Source organism: Hemibagrus wyckioides, linkage group LG21, assembly GCF_019097595.1.
Source record: "Hemibagrus wyckioides isolate EC202008001 linkage group LG21, SWU_Hwy_1.0, whole genome shotgun sequence".
Classification (NCBI taxonomy): domain Eukaryota; kingdom Metazoa; phylum Chordata; class Actinopteri; order Siluriformes; family Bagridae; genus Hemibagrus; species Hemibagrus wyckioides.
The window spans coordinates 9485749-9512558 of NC_080730.1; the positions used below are offsets into that span (position 1 = coordinate 9485749).

At 38.5% G+C, this 26810-nt stretch overlaps 1 protein-coding gene across 1 annotated transcript; it reads right to left on the bottom strand.

Annotated features, from left to right (window-relative positions):
* Positions 1-742: 742 nt before the first annotated feature.
* hrh1 (histamine receptor H1) lies at positions 743-26810 on the bottom strand. Its single transcript, XM_058373004.1, has 2 exons — positions 26686-26810; positions 743-3388 (listed from the first exon to the last, which is right to left on the bottom strand). The coding sequence occupies exon 2, from the start codon at positions 3295-3297 to the stop codon at positions 1705-1707; it is 1593 nt and encodes a 530-aa protein (XP_058228987.1). The 5' UTR covers positions 3298-3388; positions 26686-26810; the 3' UTR covers positions 743-1704.

The following is a 26810-nucleotide window of genomic DNA, read 5'->3' on the forward strand; positions in this document are numbered from 1 at the left end:
GGATTACTTAAGTCCATGTGTGTTATTTCATAGTTTTGAAATCTCCAGTATTGTTCTAGAATGTAGAAAATAAATCCCTAAACAAAAAACATTAGTAGATATGTTACCTACATGTAGTAGATATCAAGAGTAAAGTATGCTTGAAATTGGTGTACTTTATCTCAACACACTTCAGCTCTTTAAGGAGGTGTTAGAAGGAAGTAGTTCTTCCTTCAGTGATGATACCTTCCCCACAAAAAACCCTGGTGTTGAGGCATATGTAAAAAAAAAATGCCTTTGCACTTGTTGGAGCTGAGCAGTTAATATCATATGCTTTGGTTTCTAAGCCATGTGTTTATTATTGTTATTCTCCTTACAGCATATTGTTCAGTGAAACTGAATGTATAGGTATGTAGTTATGAGAGAAAGACAGAGAGGAAAGTAGTCTGTGGACCTGGGATCTGAGGAAAAGTTAAACTTTACTTTGGGTATTGCTGTTTTTGCTCCTAGTTTTTACATTTAGTTACACAAACCCCTTGTGTTTCGTTCTTTTTTTGTGATGCCGCTCGTCTAGCAGCAGCTATATGCGTCTCTCTCCTCTTGGGATCAATAAAGCCTTATCACATTCTCCAAAAAAACATGTTTCCAGGTAGTAAGTCACAAACAGTCTGTTATAATCCGTACAGCATATTGTTCAGTAACTGCAGCTTGTCACGCGGCGGGTTGAAACACGGAGGCGGATACACATGCAGGTGGAGCAGGTTTTATTAAAACTGGCCGCAAACAATCCAAAACACAAGGCAAAGACAAAATCCAATAAACAGGCAGAGGTCGGGCAAACAACAAACAGACATTAGTATGACGGGGCGAGAGCACGGAAATCAGGGAACAGAAACTGAGGTCAGAACAAGAGGGCAAATATAGGGCTTGGTATAGTGTGATCAGTAGTGGCACTTCGCCTCAAAGACGCAACACAAAAGTATCCGAACAAATCAAAGGGGAAACACAGAACACATGAGAATAATCAGAACACAATCCAGGAAGAGCTAATAACAAGACGAGGGCGGAGACAAGATATGAATAAAAACAAACACACGTGGCAAAACCAATTAAACAGGGAACATAAACGGAGCCCATGTGGAAGTAAACTGGCACTTCCGGTGCCGTGCACGAGGCAGAGAATGGCGACACAGTAAAGGTATATAGTAAAGAGCGAGAGGAAAGTAACCCAGACCCACCCTTAGTGTCTGATGTTGTGGCTAATAATTTTTGCCTTTATTTACAAAACAGTAAAGTCCATCCAAGTACATGTTTCCATGTTAGTGACACATTATCGTCTCAGAAAAGCTCAAATAAATTTGTAAGACATGCAGCAAGCACATTAAACCTGCAGAAGTAAAAGAAAAAAGCGGAAGTAAAAGACGCAGACTAAACGAAGCCTGTTAAGAGAAGAAAAACGATCCTTAGAACCACAAAAAACTCACAGAGAATTTATTAAACATTTACCATCAGTATTTTGTACTGATGCCTTAATCTGATGCAGATTACAAGCATACAATGACACTGGTTAGCACCAAAGATAGAAGCCAATTAACAGAAGTCTTTAATACCATAATAGTCCAAACAAACGACCTTTAAAAATACAGTTGCACATATAAAGGCAAAATAACTATGTTTTACACAGACATACACAGCTGCTACATGTTCAATCTTTACAGACAAAAATCACTGCTTGATACGAAAGAACTTTTTAAATACTCTTTTGAAATTCTCGTTGCAAAGTGGATAAATAAAGGGGTTCAGTGTGGAGTTGATGTAGCCCAACCATATAGTGAACATGTGGAGGTCATGATGGACGCACGTGTTGCACAGTGCCATGACCATGAAGGTGATAAAATAAGGGATCCAGCACACCATAAAAGCGCCAATGATGAAGCCTAACTGCCTCACCGCTTTCCGTTCCTTATGAACGCGCATGTTCTGGACACACTGCCTGGACTGTTCGCAGAATTTCTGCCATGTTTGCCTCAGAGTCATAGTGTTGCTACCGTCTATCGCTGGACCGTCGTCGTGCATCCATGACCCTTGCGATACAGGCGACTGTGCATTAGCATCGTCGTTACAGAGAATGGTGATGTGTTTGTGAACGTCAGTGTTGGGTGATATCTCACAAATATTAGCAACCGAATTCGGCACTAATACATTACAATCAGTAACAGATACGAACATTTTCAGATCTGGATTCTCTTCATGTTGCAAAAAACCCAGAGGTAAAGATGGGTCCTTTGAAGGTGTTTCAGAAGTTAGCTCCTGGTTTACTGAGGAAACTTCATGAGGCTCCCTTACTGTTTTCTTCTTAGGTTTGGTAATCTTAAAAAATGTCTTTCTGTGTTTGGATTTTTTATCCCCCGTGGAGTCGCCATTCTCCTCATTAGCGTCCCTTGAGTTGTACGGCTGCTCTAATGTATACTGATCCAATATACCTTCTTTTTGAGAATAAGTCTGCAAAGCCAGATTCTCTTCCTCGGCCATTTTACTGAAGGTCCTCTGATTTTTTAGGCTTTGCATGTTGATGTCTTCATCTGCCACCACCTTAGCAATTGTGACGCTCTCCCATTGCTTGTAATGTTCTCGCACAGCTATGAAAATTTGCGAATAGAACCACAGCATCAGGAATGACGGGATATAGAAGTTGAGAATGGCGGTCAGCACTTTAAACCATGTGACGAAGCGAAAGTCTGTGTCGCACTTGCTTTCTAGCTCAGGTTTCCGGTCAACATTCGTAAACATCCTCCATCCCAAAATGGGAATAATCCACATCATTGAAAGAAGCCAAGCGAAACAAATCATCAGTGTCGCTCTTCCACGGGTTCGATATTTCAGATACCTTAATGGGTGCCTAACAGACTGATATCTGTCCAGGCAAAGGATAAACAAACTAAAAATGGAGGCTGTGCTAGCAACATAATCCATCACCAACCAGAACTGACACACCACACGACCAAGTTTCCATTCATCCTCAAGTAGATAGACAAGGTTTAGAGGCATTACAGTCGCCCCAACTATAAGATCTGCTAGAGAGAGGCTGACAATGTAAAGATTCCCCACGGTATGTAAAGTACGTTCTTTCCTCACGGCGACAAGAACCAGAATGTTCATGATGATTGTCAGGAGACACAACATTCCCAGAATGATCCCCAGCACTGCATTATTCACATGATGGTGGAGGGAAAGAGACGCATTTAAATATGTTGTATGATTTAAGCTGGCATGGTCTTGCAGGATTTTATTGACTTGACTGCCCGTCTTAGTCTCCATTGGAGTTTTCTAGTATTGTCACCTGATGTCAAAAGTCTGGATAATGGTATCCACACACGGGTCATTCATCGACATGTCCATAAGCGAATTCCTAAAGAACAAAACAAAGCACAATATGTTAGTAGGAATAATAGTGTTATACCCAGATTTATTTATAATTACAGCTACAAAGGTGTGAGGGTTTGAGGGTTCAACATCACTATAACATGGTTCCACCTTTCTCTTAATGAAAAAAATATTCAGACACACTCCAGACCCTTTTCTGGCTAATTAGCTTTCTGGCTAATTTTAGGTTATTAATTCTATCTAGGTGGCACAGCAGGTAGTGCAGCAGGTAGCTTGCGGGCTGATGGATCAATCCTGTGCTTAGGTTACTGTCAGTCTGGGGGGATCTGTGAATTCTCCGGTTTTCTCCTGCCAGTATGCAGCTTTGCTAATTTGCATGTGTGTGTGTGTGTGTGTGTGTGTGTTCTGTGTTCACTCCCAGTATTTTGGGGATAGGCTTCTGCTCCATCAGGTTAAAGCAGTTACTGAAAATGTACGAATATACAAATAAATGGAATATATGTGTAATAAGTGTACTAAATGTTAGATTAATATGAAATACAAATATTTCTAAACAAGTCTGAATATGAGTTGTTTTCAAATTGTGTCCTATTCTTTAGACCCGTGCAGGTCTTTCAAACAAGAAAAGCTCAGTCTTTACAAATTTTAATATAATATTAAGTTCAGTACTATTAACTGAAAGCAGTAGAGACATAAAGGACATCACTTACTGGGTCAAGGGGTTTATCCAGTGGCATCAATTAACAGTGTGTGGTAATGGCAGTAAAACATTTGACAGTTTTTTAAATTGCAGCATATGTGATAATTAGGGTCATGATCCAAGTCAAGGCTGTATATTTTTGTATTTATTCATCTTCAGTTAGCATTTTATCCTGGTCAGAGTTGAAGTGCAAAATGAGACAAAAGCAAAAAAATAAATAAAAAAATCGAAGAAAAAGCTTGTTAAATGAAAACAAAAATCTTCAATTTATTAGTTCTTTGAAACAGTGTATTAATCTAGTGCAGATTACAAAAGTAACAAAAGATATGTCAATTAATATATGTGAGGTGTTTACTAACAAATTCTACAACCCATAAAGAACACATATATATTATAGGCATAAAGAAGAAGGAGCTTTTATTATCACCACACATACATTACAGACAGTGGAATTCTCTTCTTTGCATATCCCAGCTGAGGAAGTTGGGGTCAGAGTGCAGGGGCAGCTAAAATACAGCACCCTTGGAACATAGAGGGTTAAGGGCCTTGCTCAGGGACCCAAAATTGGCATCTTGGCAGTGGTCCTAAGTCCTAAGTCTGTGACCTATTGAACCGGTGTTAATGTATTCATTGATAGAGACTTCAAAGCACACTTGTATGTTGCTCTGAAGAAGAGCGTCTGCCAAATGTAAATGTGCTGGGATTTGAACCGCAGCCCACTAGACAACATCCCATAGCATTAACCATCTGAACCACTGCCCAATGACCAAACTCCAAGTTCAAATTTTACGGACACTGCTTAACATTGAAATATCCATTACTGGGTCACAGGGAACCTGGAGCCTATTCCAGGAGACTCGGGTCACAAGACATGGTATACCCTGGACAGGCTGCCAGTCTATCACTGGGCACAACTGCACACACACACACACACTCACACACCCATTCACACACTATGGACATTTTAGAGATGCCAATCAGCCTATAACATGTCTTTGGACCTGAGCCGGAAAGCTGAGTACACAGAGCATGGGTAGAACATGAAAACTCCATGCACACATGGCAGAGCATCCTAACCACCAAGCCACTGTGCTTAACTTAACATGAAATATCTGTTTGAACATTAAAATTCTCACTGAAAACTTGCTTAATAATGTTTGATGTTGACCAATCCTTGTCAGGGTTATGTTGGATCTGAATATAGATCCTAAATGTGAAGCCAGTCCATCACAGCTAACCATGCATACACATTTTTACACTCTCATTCCCATGTAGAGGAAATTCAGCATAGTCAATCCACCGGCCATGGTTTCTGAGGTGGAAGTAAGCCAAAAAACCTGCAGTAAACCCACACACAGACAGCAGGAGAACATGTGAAACTCCTCATAGACAGCAAACCAAACTCAGGAATCGATCCATGAACCCTGAAGCTGTGCGGTGGCAGCATTGCCTTCTATGCTATTGTTTGCTCAGTGCTTAAAGCTCTGGACTACAAATTAAAAGACTATGGGTTCAAGCCCCAGAACTGTCAAGTATCTGCTGCCAGGCCCTTGAGCAAGACCTTTAACTTTCTCTGCTGCAGGGATGCTGTATCAAGACTGACCCTGTGCTCTGACCCCCAAATCTTAACAAGCTGCATAGAAAATAATTTCATCTAATGTATATGTGACAAATAAGTCCTTCTTCTTCCTCTAATTTATATATCATCTCATTTAGATCTATACAGTTTGTTGACTAATATACATTTTGTGAGATAATGAAAAAGAATGATGTCCAAAATATAAACTTTCTCAACAAAGCAACGGCACTACCATTATTGTCGCATATTTTTTCACAATCATGTTCACATCAGAGCAGTTAACAATTCTGGCATCTATTGATCTGCTGGTGGCTATAAGGTGTGTCCTGGATGCCTTAATCTTAAGTGATGTAGGATTGGACCTAAGCACCATATTTTCTCATTTCCTACAGACATAAGACATAAGAAGTTCCAAAATATTCATTTCAGTATTCGACATCTTGGATGGTTATACCTGGGTGTTCGAATACCCGTACAATCCCAGTACAATCCTACTAGAAGGACGAAAACATTCCAGCAACGATGGAAACAGCATCTCCCCTTATTGTGGCGATCTCACTGATTTTCTGGTGAAATGATTTTGAAAATGCAATCAAAGCTGATTGTGTTTTGATTTTCACAGTCCTCCACTTGTCAGCCAGACCATCAGGATGGTTCCAACAGCATGCTAGGTGGAAATAGTGGCACCTTTTTTTTTTTTAATGCATAAAGCTATTCATAAAGCCTCCCAGTCTCTGTGTAGACTATTAGAGTATGCATTTGAATGCATCAGGGCTAGGAAACAGGAAACTGCGCTAGATTTGAGAAACCTGAGGACATGATGACCAAGGAGAAACAGAGCTCGGGATTTCTGTGAAGCCACTCGTGACTTAACAAAGTAATTCTCTTCCATTTTATTGGTATAGTGACTTTAACAAAAGATATTGTCACAAGGCAGTTCAAACGAAATACGAAAGTAGATTTTGATCCATAATGAACAACCAGAATCAAAAGCTAAGTGAGATCGGATAGTGGGATTATAAACCGTTACCTTTCCATAGTAACTATAAACATTAATACGTGCATTCAAAAGATGTTCAGTATAAGCATCATAGGGTGCATCCCAATCAGCTCTCTAGGTGGTGAATCAGTATATCTTGTATATGAGTTGAGGCACTGGTAAAGGAAATTGGCTCACTACACATTGGGACACTGATGACTTGAATTCTGGTGATGATCTAATTTCCTCATAACTCCATCCCAAACATATAAAATATTTCACTTTTATTAAATAAAAAAATCTGTCATGGTAACTGGAAACAGGATCATAGGCTAGCTAGAAAAAAATCATGTCAGATAAAGTTAAAAACTCGCTAAAACAACCACAAGAAGCTACTTATTTTTGTATATGAAGCTGGCCGAATATGAAAATATTACATATTACAATATGACATTATTTCCACATTACAGTTTTTCTCATTTGCTAAAACACTTAGCACTAAAACACTTGCTTAATGAAACTGGGATCCACTTGATCTTCATCATCACCTTCTTAGCACAGCGTAAGTCTTCTCTTGCAAACGTCTTAACACGTTTTCATTTGTTTCACACATTTTTCACAACCTCTTTCAAAACATTTACCACAGATCTCATTGAAAGACCCCAAACTCTATTGGATTAACTGTGTTGAACGCAAGAAGAACATCTATTCACAGCTAATAGAAAGAACTTGCATCTTATGCATCTCTTCGATCAGCAATCAATCCTCTTCCATCTATACAAGATGCCACCTCTGTGTTGCTATTTCCAAGCATGGGTCAAAGAGGTGAAAGGTATAGCAGAAGAGTAAGACACCATGGAAGAGTGGCCAGAGGAAGAGGTGTTTGCATGTGTGGTGGAGATGCTGCAGCAAGAGGACAAAATAGTGCTCAGGTTTGCATTGAAATGTGGGCAACAAGTATTGACCATGTCATCAATCATGGCTTGTCCTTTAGAGAGGCTGGACAAAGGGTCCAGCCTATTCTGGGTTGGAGCACTGTGGCATCTATTGTCAGGCTTTTTTTGGAATGAGAACAGGTAAATCACAATGTTACTGCATACCACTGTGTATTTCAGCTTTACTGAATTGCCCTGTTAGCAGAACAAACTGCATCCATGTATTTATATAATTAATTATTATTATTATTATTAATAATAATAATTAATAATTATTATATAATATAATATTATATATTTATAATTACAAATTAATAATTAATTAATTTGTTATTTCATGTTTATTGCTGTGTTTTGTATTTTGTTGTCCAATGTGTAATGATTGATTGAATAAATATATTAATTTGACCACAAGTTGTAGTGTCTGGTGGAAATATTTTTTTTTGTTGCATATGTTTAAAGTTTTGGGTTTTGTATGATTACTGCATCAGCTCTTAGCTACAGGTCTACAGTATTCAGGTGAGATTATCCACTGATGCTTTGGGCATAACCTGTGTTTAGTGATAGTAGAGTGGAGCCAGAGCATGAGTGATGAAATCCAGAAAACGGGAGCACCCAATAAATAGAATATGTGGCATGAAAATAATACAAATAACAATTACATTTACACGTCAACAATTACACGTCGAACGACGTACGAAAATAACATATGAATATGATTTTCATATATATTAAGATTTCATCTGAGAATTTCTTAAATAGCACAATTCATGTATCTCAGTTTTTAAGGCATTTTTTAGTATCAACTGTGCAGAAAAAAAACTGTGTACTGAAAAAGCTCCACGTGATTGAATTGAGCAACATAATTATCCAACATCCAAGTTGATTTAATCCCTGAATAAAATCAAACACAGAGCTCACAATCAAACCATCAACACTGGTGCTTTACAACAGACCATGCATGATCTAATTGGCTAAATTTAATACTGTAGTTATCCAGTGGTTCCCAACATCCCCATGAGATTTCACAATGTAACTGGTTTACATTAATACTATATGAACTGATCACACTCACGCTACATCATTCAATCTAGTCACTAACATACATGTTTAAATTTAGTACAAACAATGAAACCATGTGTTGTGGAGAAGCACAATACCCACGAACCACACGTTTCCGTTCTTTCAATGTAGTCGATAACTGAATACCAACTGAAATAAGATTCTTGGTAGTGGACCCATTTTAACAAGCCCTTAGCTGTGTGTGTGTGTGTGAATGAGCTGAGATGGAAATACTACAGACATAATTGGCATGAGTCATCAATGAAAGATTTAATGTCATGCATCATGTTCGAAAGCAATGCTATTATATCGAATTTACTCGCCATCACCCTTTACCATAACGGGCACCTCGTGCAGAAATAAAAAAAGAGACAGATAGAGATCTTGCCTCGTTGCTAAGAAACGGTCTCTACGCACACTTCACTGTCCACTAAAATGTTGACAGTCACCTTAATTTCTACCTTCTGTCTCCTCTTACATTTCACACCCTATTCAATCCCAGTGGGCTGTGACCTTGCCCTCTGTGTTGTGCCCTGCCATGCTTTTAGGTCTTTTTAAAACGTGAGTTGCTTAGTATTTTGGAGCAATGAGTAGATCAATGAAGTTTCACACATGTCTTGCTTGCACTTTTCAAAAAGAAATTACATTTAGCACCCTTCGGTTCTGTCTAGCACCCCTAGGTGTTGTGAAGTATCTGGGGGTTTCAGTATTTTGCTTCGTCTCAGAAAGGTTTTATATTGAGCAACTGAGTGTTGTTATTATAACATAATATCAGGCTCTGCTCACTTCCAGCTGCATATCCATTCCCAAATATCACAGGAATGCACTCATCTGGGCTTTTTTTAAATAGATATTTTGGAGCCGATCTTTCAGCTGCGGCTAAGAGATTAATCTTAAACTGCTGTGGCCCGGCAATATAAAATGCTGACTCGGATCTGGGTGGGAATTTGTTAAATGTGCAAACATTTACAACATTATCTTGATGGGGGTTTTAACTAACAAGGGGCCGAAAGATTTGTTAAGACATATTGCCCCCATCCCCTGACCTGAAACAAAGAAAACATGACTGAGTAATCCAATAATTCTAATTTAATAAATCACTAATATTTACATGAATGATATTTCTGAGTGTATTGGTTTTGAATGATATTTAAATAGAAATTTATTATTTATTTAAATATTATTTATTATTATAGATTTTTTTTATTCCTGAGTATTATAAATGAGTATTTGTTTTTGATGGTAAATGAATTAAAATGGTTCTTGGTAGACTTTTAGACCCAGCGTGATATCAAGGTGTTGCAGCAGGGGCATCAGAGCGTTAGCTGTGAAAGAGTGAAGTTGTGGGTTGAACCGGCAGGTAGCGAGGCGGGTAGTTACCGCTAGCCTACTTATGTGTGTTGTGATTGTGACTGCCATGACCCAGAGAGACAGAGCTAGAGAGAGAGAGGGAGAGCGCGAGAGAGAGTGAGAGCACGCAACACCACACATGCACTCACACACATAAAGTGTGAACTTGAGCAAGGCAAAAGCCACAAGCTGGTGACGACCCCTCCTGGGTTGCAATTTCATTTAGTCTTTTGTTGGATCGGCTGAAAAAAGTGCTATGAAAAAAATAAAAGCAAGCTCTCACACATACCTGGTTCTAGGTAAGGATTTTCCTAAAAAACTTTAGCTGTCAGTAGAATCTTTGAAAGCAATCTTGCTCTATTTTAATCTGATAATATTTGCATTATTCAGATTATTACCCATGTTTTAGCAATTAAAGAAACATAAATTCTATGTAAATTCTCCTTCCTGTAAATGTAATACTCTTTACTTTAATCCTGGAGCTGTGAGGCTAATGTATCTAAGTAAAGAAAGCTTACATGAACCAAGGTATCATTATACGAATAGCTTTTTAATATAATCAAGCTCTGCAAGACAGTATTTAGCCAAGTCATAGCATTTGTGCTTTTCATATTGAGAAAGCAAACACATTGAAACTACCCATAAAAAAGTGTAAAAAAGTAAGTTAAAAAAATTTGATGTTCATGTTAATTTTTACAAACATTTGGTGTGTTAGGTTTCACAGATGGCGTTCCTTCATTATCATTCATTCATTCATTATTCAATAAATGTGCACATACATTCACACCTAGGGGAGATTCACCACAGCTGATTCATGTACCAGCCTGTTTCAAGAGCAGGGAGAAAACCAGAGAACCCAGAGGAAACCCCATAGCCTCACAGACTGAGCAGAGACACACACTCCACACACACAGAAACCAGAGTGTAGGAGCTGAGGACCAGGGATGTGAAGCTGTATGTGGAGGTAATGCTACATGCTGCATCTCCCAACACTGCACTACCAAATGCTAGCGTGTTTAGCCGAGATAGATGGATGGGCAAATCTATTTCTATTGCTGAATTCTTATACTAGTGCATCAGCATAGTGAAAAAGATTCACACACAAAGCTAATTTAAAAGTAGCTTGTTAAGGTTCAAGGTTCTTTATTGTCAATGCCACCATATGTGCAGACATATAGAGGAATCGAAATACTGTGTCTCTTCTCTCGTCAGACATTTCGAAATAAGTAACACATCTTCATAGTTGGAGTGATATTTCTAATATTCTTTTGTGAAATAAATGAAAATAAAAACATTATGAGCTTCTCTTATGACCAAGTGAAGTTAAAGGCAAGTTTGTGAACCCCTGAGTAGCACAAAAGCTACTCACAAAATCAGATTCGATTGAAATCATGAAAGAAGTCAAAAATTGATCCAGGTTAAAATGAATGATGCAACAGTGTCATTATTTTTCTTCTTTCACCAGGCTTATTTGTACTGTACATAGAGAGATAGATTTGACTCTGAGATCCAGAGAGTTAGCTGCCTTTATCTTTCACCCAACTGACGAGTGTGATACAAATGAACAAAGCAGATGCCGTGTCATGCGCTTTCATCATCAGATGGTCAGATATTACTGACCATCTTCCCCTCTGAATGTAATATATATGATATATATATATACTCTACCAGTCAAAAGTTTGGACACATCTTCTAATCCCATGGTCTTTCCTGATGTTTATTTCTTTCTACATTGTAAAACAATGCTGAAGGCGGCCGAAATACACAATAATGTCCTTTGAACAGTTGATATTGAGATACGTCTGCTACTGATGCTCTGTAAAGCCTTCATAACGCCTCTAATCTGAGGTGCTGTTAATTGGTGATTTCTGAGGCTGGTAACTCTAAATGAACTTCTCCTCTGCAGCAGAGGTCAGTTTTGGTCTTGCTTTCCTGGGATGGTCTTCATGTGAGCCAGTTTCATCATGGTGCTTGATGGGTTTTGCAAATGCACTTGACAATACTGTTCTTGCAAGAACTGTTCCAGAACACCTGACCTTCGTGTCTTAAAATAACAACTGACTGTTTTTTGTCGTTACATATGGATTACTTAAGTCCATGTGTGTTATTTCATAGTTTTGAAATCTCCAGTATTGTTCTAGAATGTAGAAAATAAATCTAAACAAAAAACATTGAATTAAAAGGTGTGTCCAAACTTTTGACTGGTAGTGTATATATATTCTCTAGTCATCTAGCTCCATGCTTGGCCTAACTCACACCAATCGTTTAGTATCGTCTGAGCAGCTGCCTCGCCAAACTGTCCTACGGTGTGAAGTATAACCACATGAGCAAAACATTTTGAGATCCTGAGCAGCTCAACAAAGTGGTTTGAGATGTGTAATGACGTAGGTATGTAGTGTGTACAGTGCTAAACTGGCGGCTGTAAACATGGCTTTCTTGTTATTACTAACGATTAGCCTCGAGTGCAATCTGAGGACATAAACCAAATATATCAGATTGACTGTATTTTTATTTGCTCATATTTGGTGTTAGGAGAAAACTGTGTATTTTTTTTTAGCTGAAATATTCCAACACAGCACAACTGACTAAAGGGCTATCAGGGAACTATCAGCAAACTGGAAGTATCAGGAGAACCAAGACATTTTTGTGTACACAGAGTAAGTGGACTCTAAAGTGGACTTAATTTTCTTTCTGGATGTCCTTCCAGTTGATGAGCTCTTAGAACCACTTGTTAAAAGCACAATTTCTTAAGAAGTCAGGGACCAGCTGTTTAACACTGAATTATGGATAATGTTCTTTTACATGATGCTATGATTTGGCTGTGAATGAAAAAGTAAAGAAACCAGTTGAAGTGAAACACCAGAAGCATCTGGAAAAAATCCAGCAATGAGAAGAGGAACGTTGTTGCAGATCTATCAAAACTAACTCATGCTTCAGACCACAGGTTTACAAATACATGCATGTATTAAAACTATATATGTATATATCATACAAAACTATATATGTATATATCAACAATAATATATGGTCAGAATTGTTCAGTGCATTGAGTTATTATTACTATTATTACTGTTGCCTAACTACTTAAGTTCAACAGCATAACTAGCTGCTACTTTAACAATGCTTACTTCCTTACTGACCGAAACTACACAACCCCAAACCACGACATGAATCAAGTAGACCACAAATGAACCACAAACAACCCACAAATATAAAGATGTTCTGGTTTCACTACAGTCTGCTTGTGTATATTTGTCATTAAATATATTCTCAGTTTGCCTAAATTAATAAATTAAAAACGATAAACAATTGTTCAGCTGCTCCCTGTTCAGGGTTGCCAAAGCAGATCATGTAATCCGCATATTTTGATTTGGCACAGGTTTTATGCCATATGCCCTCCCATTTTATCCAGGCTTGGGACTGGCAATGGGAGTTAACCCCTCGATGACCGGTTTGGTTTTCTGCCCACGAATCAAGTCCAGGCTGCTGCAGTGAGAGCACAGGAGCCTGCTACTGGACCACCAGGGATCCAGACAATAGCAAGCAATAATTATAACTATTCCACAATATTATTCAACTGTCACAAAAATCGACATAATTATCCATCCATCCAATTATCCCAATTATCCATCCATGCATCCATCACACCATCCATCCGATTTTAGTTTTGTTTACACTTCACAGGGCCACAGTGAACCTGGAGTCTATCTCAGGTGACTCAGGGCACAAGGCAGGGGACACCCTGGACACCCTGCCAACCCATCACAGGGTACAATAACACACACACACACACATTCATCATTCATTCATTCATTCATTCATTTAGAGATGTCAATCAGCCTATATGTCTTTGGACTGGGGAGGAACCCAGAGTACCTGGAGAAAATTTGAATCCCGGAGGTGTAAAGCAAGCGTGTTAATAACTATGCCACCGTATACCCCATGTGTGCAAAAATTCTTTTCAAAAAGTCAGTCAGTGCCTTTGAAAGGGTGAATCTCTTTCGGCTGTCATGTCTTGCTTCAAATCTAAGCAAAACATAAGGAATAAACCAATATATAGGGTGTGTTTAAAGGAAAATTATTATTATTATTATTATTATTATTATTATAGGAAAATAAAACATGCCAGGATATACGAACTGACACAAAGTGCTCTTACAATTGCCTGTGTCATTGCAGGTGTACATATTCACCGACCAGGCGTAACATTATGTGTTCGTCCCCCTTTTGCAGCCACAACGGCCCTGACCTGTCATGCACTGTGTATTCTGACACCTTTCTATCAGAACCAGCATTAACTTCTTCAGCAATTTGAGCAACAGTAGCTCGTCTGTTGGATCGGATCACACGGGCCAGCCTTCACTCCCCACGTGCATCAATGAGCCTTGGGCACCCATGACCCTGTCACCACTGTTCCTTCCTTGGACCACTTTTGACAGATACTGACCACTGCAGACCGGGAACACCCCACAAGAGCTGCAGTTTTGGAGATGCTCTGATCCAGTCGTCTAGCCATCACAATTTGGCCCTTGGTCAAACTCACCCAAATCCTTATGCTTGTCCATTCTTCCTGCTTCTAACACATCAACTTTGAGGACAAAATGTTCACTTGCTGCCTAATATATCCCACCCACTAACAGGTGCCATGATGAGGAGATCATCAGTGTTATTCACTTCACCTCTCAGTGCTCATAGTATTATGCCTGTTCGGTGTAGCTGAAACATTCACCTGTCCGTCAGGTTTCCAAGTTAAACTGTAAAATGCTTAGCGACTGCATGCACATTGACATTAAATGCTGTTTCTCTTCAAATCTTTCCACTTTATGTCAAATGTTAAACTCTAACCTTGCACTCAAAAGTATTTACTAGTACACAAAATCCAGATAACTGATACACAACAGACATGTCAGTAGCCCTGAAGAGTAAATGAGACGTTTTTCAAATGAAACACAATCCATTTGAGATTCAATGCTAGATTGTTTAGCAGACAGGGTTAGATGGGAAACTGTTTTTATTGCATCATGTCAGGATAGTGAAAGAGATTCTACATTTCCACATTCATTTCTCAAATAAATAAACAGCAAAAGGTAACATTATGAGTTATGAGTCTTGTGACCCTATTTATAAATCGAGCAGCCCCACATGGATCGTCTGGTTTAGGAATCCCTGGGTTAAAAGATATAGCTAAGAGAGCACAAAGGCTGCTTCCAAAAAGGTTAAAATATGATCGATTGTGCAACAGTGTAATTATTTTCTTCTATCTTCAGGCTCATTTGTACAGAACAAGGAGAGATCAATTCTCTGAGATTCAGAGTTAGCTGCCATTAGCCTTCATCCACTTAATGAGTGTGACACAAATGAACGAAAGGAGATGCCGCTCCATCCTCAAATTGTTCCTCTGTGTTTTTCTTTTCATCAACCAACAAGACCCCGTGGTCCTGTTATTTACATCATAATGAAGCCTGAGACAATGATTGATGAAGTTTCCTGCACCTAGATCGTTGAGGTAATGTGTGTCTGCTCTGGTTTTCTTCTCATTCATATTTTACGGTGTACAGCTGTCGAATTCTTCATACTAGGCTGTGTGCCATCTTATATCAATAAGAAAAGGGATAATATTAAGCATAATAAAATCCTGATCCTATTCATGCCATTCAGTATGGTCACTGCCTGTCTAAGTCATTTTAAAGGATATCTGTATATCTGAACATAATGTGTGGAAAATTGAAACATGAGGCCTGAGGGTTTGGACACCGGTTCATTGCAAGACACCTACTGGCATGTTTTTGGGAGGTGAGAGGAAACCAGAGAGCACAGATATAAGAAGAGCATGCACAGAAACTCAGCAGACAGTAAACCGATCTCAGGATCAAACCGCAGACCCTGGAGCTGTGAGGCGGAAATGCTACCTGCACTGGTACATGTAAGCATGCATTGTCATAAGATGGCAAAGATGTTAGAGTTAAATGAGAATTTAATAAGCTGTTTATTAAGATATTAGCAAATTGTAAAAAAAGAAAAAAAGGATAACCCAAATGTTGTCACAAAGCACCTTCATTTCTCTAGAAGGAATCTGTAGTAAAATATTTCAGCTTTAAATACTGCAAAGGTGAATGAGTGCAGCAAATCTTAAGTGAGCTCATTATTCAAGAATGCCACCTAAAATGATGTGTCAGATAATTGACCCTCTGACCCCATATAAAATATGTAAAAATCTGTAAAACATTTCTACAACGTTAGTACCAGGATTTTGTTCATACTCATCCTTATTTCTCATTTTCAATATGATACTGCTATCAGAGAGCTGAATATGAGTCAAATGTATGACAAATACTGATCCAGTCCAATACTTTAATAACCTTAAACACTGTTGGGACACTGAAGATCAGTTCCATAATAGGATTCATCCAAGATCTTGCCTCTATTTGTGCACATTTCATAATTCTCTTACTCGGCATCCTGTCCCTAATTGGTTCTTCACATTTCTCATTCATGTCCCATCTTTCTTATTACCCAGTTAGCGTGCAGACTCGAACGCAGGTCAGTTATCCTGCAATGATATCAGCTAAGAATCAGTATCAGTACCTGGAATTGGGTTGAGCGTGTCAGTAAAAAGCAGTTGGTGCAATTCCATATGGCATGTGACAACACAGCCAACGTCTGCATTTATAATCATGAGCTAATTTTGTCCTTTCCAATTTTCCAATTTTAATAACCAATACAATACAGGAAGCATTACATGTCTTTGCACACAAATGTCTTTAAAAGGACTTCAACAATTATTTCAGCCTTTCTAGTCAAAGGTTAGAAGCTGTTCAAGCAGAGACTTTCCAACGAAACCACATAGTCATACACCGACAGGCATAACATTATGACCACCTGCCTGATGTTGTGCTGATCCCTAATGACCCGTCATGCACTGTGTATTCTGACACCTTTCTATCAGAACCAGCATTAATTTCTTCAGCAATTTGAGCAACAGTAGCTCGTCTGTTGGATCGGATCACACGGGCCAGCCTTCGCTCCCCACATGCATCAATGAGCCATGACCTCTTGTGATGACACTGACCACTGCAGACCGGAGAGCTGCAGTTTTGGAGATGCTCTGATCCAGTCGTCTAGCCATCACAATTTGGCCCTTGTCAAACTCACCCAAATCCTTACTCTTGCCCTTGTTATGCCTGATCGGTGTATATATTAAGTAAATACTATTTCATATATCTATCTTTCCCCGTCTTCTTTTCCTGTATCTGTTTAAGGCTTCAAATTTCCATACATCTTTCTGTATTTGGCTTTTTATTTCGTCTTTGCTACAAATCTGTGAGGGACATTTAGCTGATTAAAATAAACAAGCCTGTGTAAACCAATTTAAACCACTGCAACCCTGTTCAGGAAGTTAGTAACGTTAAATTAATGAACACTGTAAATACATTGTGCAATGCTGAACATGGGTATCGATGAACACACTCTTTGTTTGTTTTACAACCACACATAAAACTAAAAACCTCCTGTTGGTGCAATTTTTTGGTTGGGTCTCACCGGATCCCAGACCCAATGTACAACTCTACTCTCAACCTGATGCACAGCAAGCCTTCCTAGCACAAAACAAAGAACAGTGCGCTGCTTATTTGTATTTGTTTAGAGCACATTACATGTTCATTCTTTCATTTGTAATCTTCTTACTAGTTTCCAGGCATGAGTTGGTTTTGTTTAGACATCTCTGGCGGTCAGCTATATCGACCATCAGTGCGGCACTAGCTAAAAGCATCCATTTTGACCACAAATCAGATATCCAGCTGGAAGATAATGAAAATGCTGTGTATACAGTAAATAGCATCCATGACGTGAGCCGTGAGCTGAAAACATTTGCGTCTCGCTCATTTCGTTTGTACGTTGCCAGCTCGTTTAATGGCAGAAACACAGAGTCTAACCTGCTGATTCAGAAAGTAAGGAACAAATGTTGTGACTGATTATGATAGCATATTCCAGACTTTATTCAATTTAAATGCTAATTTGAAAATGCTATTTCATATGCTTATAATTATACAGATTATTCAGGCAACTGTTCGTGACAGTTGCTTAAACTTATTTCAATTACAGTTTCATTAAGCTCTGTTTCACTTTCTGTGTCTAAACTGATAGTAATAATAATCCTTACATTTCTGACTGTACCTTTTCATCTTCATGCTTCAACGCGGCAAGCAACACCAGTTGCATTTTCAGTGTCAGTGAAGTACATCTGTCAATCAAACGCAACAGGAAAGATGTCGTTTCAGATGAAACGATGAAATCAGTCGAACCTTGTCGTGCCATTGTTAAAAAATATGGAGATCTAAGCATCATTTGTTAGAGAAATTCTAACACCTGCCAAATTGCTCAAGGACGTTTCTCTTGTTTCGGGAAGTGAAGTGATCCTTGACCAGCTAGGAGAGTCTGTAGCTGTCACACACATAAACATGATTAATGAAGCTGTCAGTGAGAACATGCTTCGTGAAGTGTCCACGATCTTGTTCATTTTAAATGAAATGAATAATTAAGCAATTGTTTGTGTAATTCATCTTGTCGCTCCTATTTCTGCTTTAAGTTTCAGTTTTTGTTTACAGTTTTTTTTTTTTTTTTCTTAAAATTAAAATTCTCCTTCGGCTTTTTCTCCTGCTCCTTATTTTTCTGTTTTGAACCAAATCCAAATAGAATAATATGAATGACTAAAATGAACACAAGTCTAGAAACATTTATTCGATTACTAGCCTGTGGACTGAATACATCAGTGGATAAGGTCAGAAAACATGTCCAATCCAATCTGATACAGATTCAGAGTTTTTGGCTAATATCAGATAGTTAATGAGATAAGTTTCAGGCTGGTACATTCTTAAATGAAACACGACAAAACTGGTCTGAGATCGTTTGTTTTTTTTTCAGACAGGAATAAATTTCTCTAAGGGCAGATTTCTGTAGCCTATTATACTTCTGTTTGGGAATGATCTTATTTTCCCATGGCTGGAAAGAAATTTTGGTTTTCTGAGTTTCTATTAAAAAATCCAATTCACTCCAGAAGCTTTTAAACACATTCAATGTCTATCTAAAGTCATTACATTTATTTTTCCACAATACTTTTATCTAATGCTGCAGAATCCAGTGCATATTAAACAGCAGGTCCTGGTCTAAGACCCAACAGTGTCTCCCTGTCAATCACGGGAGTTAAACTTACAACCTTTGAATCAGAAGTGAAAAACATTCGCTGGTCAAAGGCATATGCTTTTCCTTTCAGTCAGTGAATATCAGTGAGTATCAATGGTTTACTCCAGCACAGCGGTGTCTATTCTTATCTAAAAAAGCGCCAGTGTGGGTGCAGGTTTTTATTCCCATCATACATAAGCCACATCTGATTGCACCTGCTTATCAAGATCAGTTGATCTTGGCTTTCAGCTGACTCAGGAGGTGTGGCTGGAATGAAAACCTGCACCCACAATGACCCTTTCCGGATAAGATTAGATACCCATGATTTAGCATTTCTCTACATAATCTGCCATATGTAGCACATAAAACTGTAATTATGCCATAGGTAGCACATAAAACTGAAAAATATTTTCATGTGCTGAGAAAACAACAGAAATCCCCTCTGACTAAACTAAACTCCGAAATAACATTACAGTAAAACATACATTTCTCAGAGGGCAGATTTACTAATGTGTTATCAGTGTAATGTGTTAACATCTCACTGGAAGAAGGAAGATTTTCTGATGTAGTGTGTATTTCCTTCAGTTTACAACAATCATCAACAACTAGCATCATTTAATCCAACCCAAGACAATCTACAGTCCCCACTGAAAGTGTTTGTCATGGACTGCTGGACAGTTGTGTTTACGTTTTGTGTTCCACATGTGTTTGCCCTGCCCAGTCCTTCACCCCCCAATGTCTCACCAGTTACCTTCCCTATATATACCTGCTGCTTATTTTGTGTTTCCATGTGTCTGTAGTTTTGTTACTTTCCTAGTAATTCCCCAGTTTGTCATTTTATCCCTGTATTTGGGTCTGGATTTTGTACCCGTAGAGGCACCCATTCCTGACAGTATTGGAGCTTCAAGGCATGAATAGTAGACTGAAGGATGAACAAGTGAAATAACTGAAAGAAGCTGCACTAAAAGGAAATGGATATGCAACTGAAAATTCAGTGTTGTTTACTTTAATACTACCTGCTCCTATATTTGTTCACCTAACTGTGCCACCAAATGTGCCATGTTCTAGGTTGTTTGAAATATCTAGATCTAGAAATCTGGAAATTCTGCTCTACTGATCATATAGTCATGACTTGATCTCAAACCCAAATGTCTAGGTGGACAACAAAAACAAAGCAATTCGCCTCGCAGAGGAGACAGCATTATAATTTTCTAAATATGGTAAATACCCCATACATCAATTAGTGTTCAATTTATTTTAATCTGTTGGTTTTTTGTTCCTTGCTATTGTTTGTCTATATAATTTTTCTATATCCTTTTGCTTTGGCAAACAGACATGCCAACATGCCACTTGAACATTATAGAATAGAATAGAAAAGTGCTTTCTCTTAGAATAAAGTAATACATTAGAACTTATGTCTCATAGAAAGAAGCCATCTTTGCTAATAGCATCACAAACTATTTACGGATGTACAAAATTCTAGCATTTCTATCAGGAACCCAAACCAAAAGAAGCTGTGGTAGTGAGTAGTTTATGAAGTGATTAGAGATGGAATAGCTGTCTTGTATTATTTGTAATTATCAGCAGAGTCTTTAAAATGAAGCACAAAGAAGAGTGTGGGTAGATAAATAATGGCGATCAAATGATTGGTTGTTGAATAGAATTGTGATCAGTGACAGCTTGTCCAAGCGCAACTCAATTTGGCTTTACACATCTTGCTTTCTCATTTCTCTCCACCAGAGGTTGGGATGTGAGCTGAAGAGGATAGTCGCTAACGTGCTCGAAAAGTCAAAAGATTTGGTGTTGGGCTCAATCGAAAATAAATGTCATGTCATAAAATTAGGTTAAAAAGTTGACAACCTGGCAACCCTATGTGTTACAGCTGTAGGTACGCATCAAAATGACTGCAGTAGTAATATAGTATTCACATACAGTATAGGTGTAGCAGAGGAGATTAGCAGAGCTGCATTATCCAGAGACTTCAGTCCATCTACCTCATGAGTCAGAAATCAAAATACAATCGCTCACTCGTTCACGACCTTTGTTCCTCGAGCCACTCCACTAAGCTGCACTGCTTAAACTGTTGACTTTGTGTTCATAAGAACATCTATTCAATGCTGTTTGGACAAATCCATTCTTTACAAAGAGATTTCACACCATGACTCAGATCTCTACTCACACCACACATCATGAAGAGGGAACTCAGAACTCTGGGTAGTCCATTCACATTATTAAAACGACCCGAGTGAGTCTCTCAGTTAGCCGACATTAACTCAGGCTTTTTGGCATTACACCAGAAGCACAAAATACCTACTGTAGAACTGGTTAAGAAAATCTAAACTAAAAATTCTAATTAAAAGAAATATGTGGAATTTTTTTTTGGCATGCTCACTGTAACCCAGTCAATGACAGACAGATAGCGAGCATCGTCTTCGCTTACTATTTTTCTGTTAAGTGATTCAAGCGTGTAATCATGCTGTGTCTTTTCATAAAGCAAGCATGATAAACAGAAATGCGGTGCTTGTCATTATCCGGCCCTTTCATTCAAGTCACACAGAATAATGATATTATGCTGTTTGTCCCATCATGAAATTTGTACTTTGATGAGACTCTGTTAGCTTAGTCTAGTCAGTTTTAGTTTCTCTTCCAAAGGCATTAAAAAAAATCAGTGCTCAAGACAGTTATCCACATGCAGTACAGCAATACAAGCTTAAGTAAATTATCCTTAATGGACAACAAATCTAGAGGGCATTCACTCTGTGTAACAGTGAAATCAGCCTCAGCCTCAATTATTCATAATGTTCTGTCTGATAAAAACCACTTCACTTGTGGGATTATAGTTCTTGGTTCCAAAAAAAGTTTAAAATAATGCATTTGAAGCCATTTGTTAAAAGTAAATAAGACATTACAGAGGCCATTTTATTTTTTTATTTTATGTTTTTCTTTGAACACAAGGGAGAACTTGCTACACCACCAGCCAGCCCAGGTCCTAAATAACCACTTATCACTGGTGGAGCTGTTATTGCTGATATTTCACCTCAGGATACTGAGGATAGAAAGTAGAAATATAGATGTGTCCCAAATGACTTACTAGACACTATACCATCTAGTGTATACATTTTAGAAGGGTAGTATCATCTCAAATGGAACACTTTATAGCAACTGGAAGTATAAGCCATATTCCAGTTTATGGCAAATTATGTAAAACAGACTTAATGCGATGCGGCTAGCTTCAGCAAAAAAACAGTACATTTTAAAAATGGTCCACACAACGTGGGCTAATTTAAAAGAGATATGTCTTGTCCACCGGATTGTCATCAGTGCGTGGTAGCCCCGCCTCTTTTCTGCCTCGAAATCAAAGCTGAGACTGTTGAGTACATGTGTCACTTTTTGGCTATATAAGTACATCATCCAGCTCTTCTTGTTGCTGGCATTTTCAACGTGAACACGCTACTCACACTGTTTACAGCAATGAATAGAGAATAAGTATGCTAGTTGGGACGCACCTTACGATATTGCAGTAATGCAGAGGTATTTAGACTGTGGGATATGCCTCCCAAGAGGGGTGTGAAGGAATTACAGGGAGGAACGGGTAAGGGGTAAGACAGAAAATACCAAAAAAATATAAATATTTTAAGACCGCATCAGACCTGCCAACCTTCACCTCATGAGCCTATCAACATTTGTGCAAGTGGTATGCACTCTCCAATATTAACAAACACCCCCTTCTCCCATCGCAATTTTTTGGCAGGTGCTTGTATTGCTTGAAAGGTGCACTGATGTGGCGCTCTCGCCTTGTCAAGTTAAATGGAGAATGTTTTTAGTTCAGTAAAACTGGTCATAAACAGCACTTTTGTTTAGCACGGTTACACTGTTACTACTATATATTAATAAATAGAAAATATGGAAACAAACCTATGAAAAGAAAACAGTTACATCTGCTACAAGAGTTTCTAATCAGACCTGATAAGCCAGTCTGCCCTTATTTATCAGAACCTGCCTTCTTCTGACAGCTGGTGAAACTCTCCACAGTACTTATGACTTATTAGAGTGTACAGATCATTAGCATGCTGCCGGTGCTTGACAGACACAGCAGAGGTGGACAGATGCAAGAATTACGTCTAGCACATGTCAACATGAATGTGGACGAATGATAATTAACTTATGTATTTTGGGTGAGACCGTTGTGGGTTGGACAGTTTCAAAATGAAGGGTACCTATTATAGAAACTGGAGGTTCAGGGCACCAAGTGTCTCCTGACACATTTACTATTAAGAGTGAGCAAATGTGAGACCATGGTTTAGAAATGAGACCTCACCACCACCACCACCACCACACCGGGCAACATAGAAGTTATAAACACACAAGCTATAGGGCACTGAGGTGAAAACAAACAAGGAAATCACCACGAGGACAGGAAGCTGTGACCATATATGGAGAGTTTTGGAGAAACATGGACAGATGGAGATGCGTGTGGAAGTGTAAACGGTCGATGGAGAAAAAAAAAAAATCAGGTCAGATGTGACAGTACAATTTTAGCACAAATTTCATAAAGGCAGCAACATGATGATGATTTATTGATTTATTTATTTTATTTTGAATGCAACTCCCCTGATATATGTTTGGAAAGTCCACTCTATGTTTCAATATTGAATAAATATAAATTGCTTGACATTTATCCTCGTCAAGAAATCCAGAGACAATGAATATATATATATATGAAAATTGATCAGTACTGAACTTAGACTACCCTGAAACTGCATTCATCATAGGCCATAAGCTTCCAATATTTGCTAGCTACATTTGCTTCATGCCTCCAGCAGAAAGCTACCGAAGCTAAATTTAGATTGTATGCATGCACCTGAATAAGGGAAAAATGTGTGTAAATGTGAGTCAGAGCCAAACATTTCCTCTTATTTGTTGCTTGTGCAAGTTTGCTATACTTGCTTCAAAGGACTATCAAAGAACACCTGCTGTTTTGTTGTGCCAATGAATTACTTGGGATTGAGCACATCAGTGTATTTTTCTTCAAAGCAATACAAGCATGAAACCAAGGTGCTAAAACGGGAAAGGCTGATGTGCAAACTAATGTGAGCAAAAAAAAATTAACATTCTGCATTACAGTCAACCTGTACGGCAGAAGTGTAGGGTAATTTTCACCTGCGTGAGTCATACGATAGCCTTTTCTTCACGATACAATGTGCACCAATTTCATTCAGTCTCATCTGAACTGGGCTTTGGATCAAACATGATCCTGATGAATTTTTACACCAACCGACCCCACTTGACACGATGCATACTGGGCTCACAAGAGAGATGCAGGTGAACAAATAATAACAGCTATAATTGTTCATCTACTGCTGGTGCTGAAAATAATGCAGCAAAAACAGAAAAAGAGTCTAGAGTCATTTACCATGGTGAATTAACACACAGTGTTGAATTCTCAGTTCCTGTATGTCAGCATGTAATAAAATACATACATCTAATCTAACGTCACATGTATCGAGATCATCTTAGTAAGATCTTAAACATTTTGTTTTAAGAGGAATATAATACAGTCAACCACAACCAGGATTAATTCAACTCACTATTAGCAAAAAAAAAAAACATTCTGTCTTACAAAATGTAAGCACAACATACCTATTTTATGTAGCAAAATAAATCAAGGGTTTACAACTACTATATAAATACTGTTTCTATCCATTCGGCTACATCTTCTCTGTGCATTGACCAGGCATAACATTATGACCACCTGCCTAAAAATTGTGTTGGTCCCCTTTTTGCTGCCAGAACAGCCCTGACCCATCATGCACTGTGTATTCTGACACCTTTTTTTTATCAGAAGCAGCATTAACTTCTTCAGCAATCTGAGCAACAGTAGCTCGTCTGTTGGATCGGATCACACGGGCCAGCCATCGTTCCCTATGTGCATTAATGAGCCTTGGCCGCCCATGACCCTGTCACCGGTTCACCACTGTTCCTTCCTTCGAACTCTTTTGATAGATACTGACCACTGCAGACCGGGAACACCCCACAAGAGCTGCAGTTTTGGAGATGCTCTGATCCAGTGGTCTAGCCGTCTCAATTTGGCCCTTTGTCAAACTCACTCAAATCCTTACGCTTGCCCATTTTTCCTGCTTCTAACACATCAACTTTGAGGACAAAATGTTCACTTGCTGCCTAATATATCCCACCCACTAACAGGTGCCATGATGAGGAGATAATCAGTGATATTCACTTCAACTCTCAGTGTTCATAATGTTATTCTATCTATCTATCTATCTATCTATCTATCTATCTATCTATCTATCTATCTATCTATCTATCTATCTGTCTGTCTATCTATCTATCTATCTATCTATCTATCTATCTATCTATCTATCTATCAGCTGTAGTTTACTGTTGCCTTGTTGAATATTTTGATGATACAATTAGTTGGCTTGTGATGTCCCAAATATTTGACTATGTTACATGGGGAGATCCAGCAGGCTGTAAACAAGTCCTGAGTCTACACATCTGTTTAGATCATTTCTTACACTTAAAGATTACATGCAGATTTTCTTGCTTTTGTCAATATTTTATTTATAACAAAGCTCTTTATACAGATTAGTCAGATTGTAAATGCCAGTGTCTGCAACACTAGGGGGTCTGAATGGACGGACTACAAAATATAGCTCTCTCAGCATAAATATTGTAATACCTTATACTTTCTCAGAAATACAGGTTCCAAACTGTACTTTTTCTTGTCACTACCATCAAGAATACATACTTCTGTACCTTTTACACATGGTAGCATTAAGATAAAGAGTAACTTGCCATTAAGGGCCACTAATCCAAGCATCATCACATGCATCCTCCTGGGTAAAATCTAAGATTTGAAACACACATCCCTTGATGTAACCACAGCTGCAACAAAGAAAAGTACAGTTTAGTACCTTTATTTCTCAGGCCAGATGTTATTTAAGGGCAGGTGTTAATGACTTGTAACAGAAGGTGTTAATACTTCATTCCATAAGGTTAAGTGCTATTTTTCCAACACACTCTCCTTACCTTTCTCACTGGCATGATAGTTGCATATGTAGTGTACCTTCATAGCTTTACCCATAACTGTCCAGCTTTCTACTTGAAATATTTTTAAAGGTACATTATATCCACATGTCCAGTGAAAGGAACATAACAAAGATACAAACGCTAAGGAACAGCTTGGGTCCCTTTTTCTCAGAGACCATGCACTTCAATCCGATTTTACAGAACACACGAGAATATTATATGCTCTGGGGTTTAGAATTAATGCATGCATATTTAGATATTAAAACAATAAGCATTTGAATTTTCTATCATTATATTAAACAACTACAGACGCGTTATACCGGAGCGTCATCTCCAAACTCCAGCCGCCACCTGTAGAGCGCGTGCCGAACAAAACACAGTTTTTGCAGTACAGTATTTCACCTCCACAAGTGACCTGATTATCCGTTTATTAACAATATATCGGTTATCTATCAGTTTTATTAATAACTTCATTAAAAAATCTCCTTACCGTGTAGATGAACGACAGCAGTCAGTGGAGTCGAGAGGAAGCTCGCGCACACGCTCGCGCACGTCTCCCTCTCTCTCTCTCTCTCTCGTGCGTGTGTGTGTGTGTGTGTGTGTTGAAGGAAACAC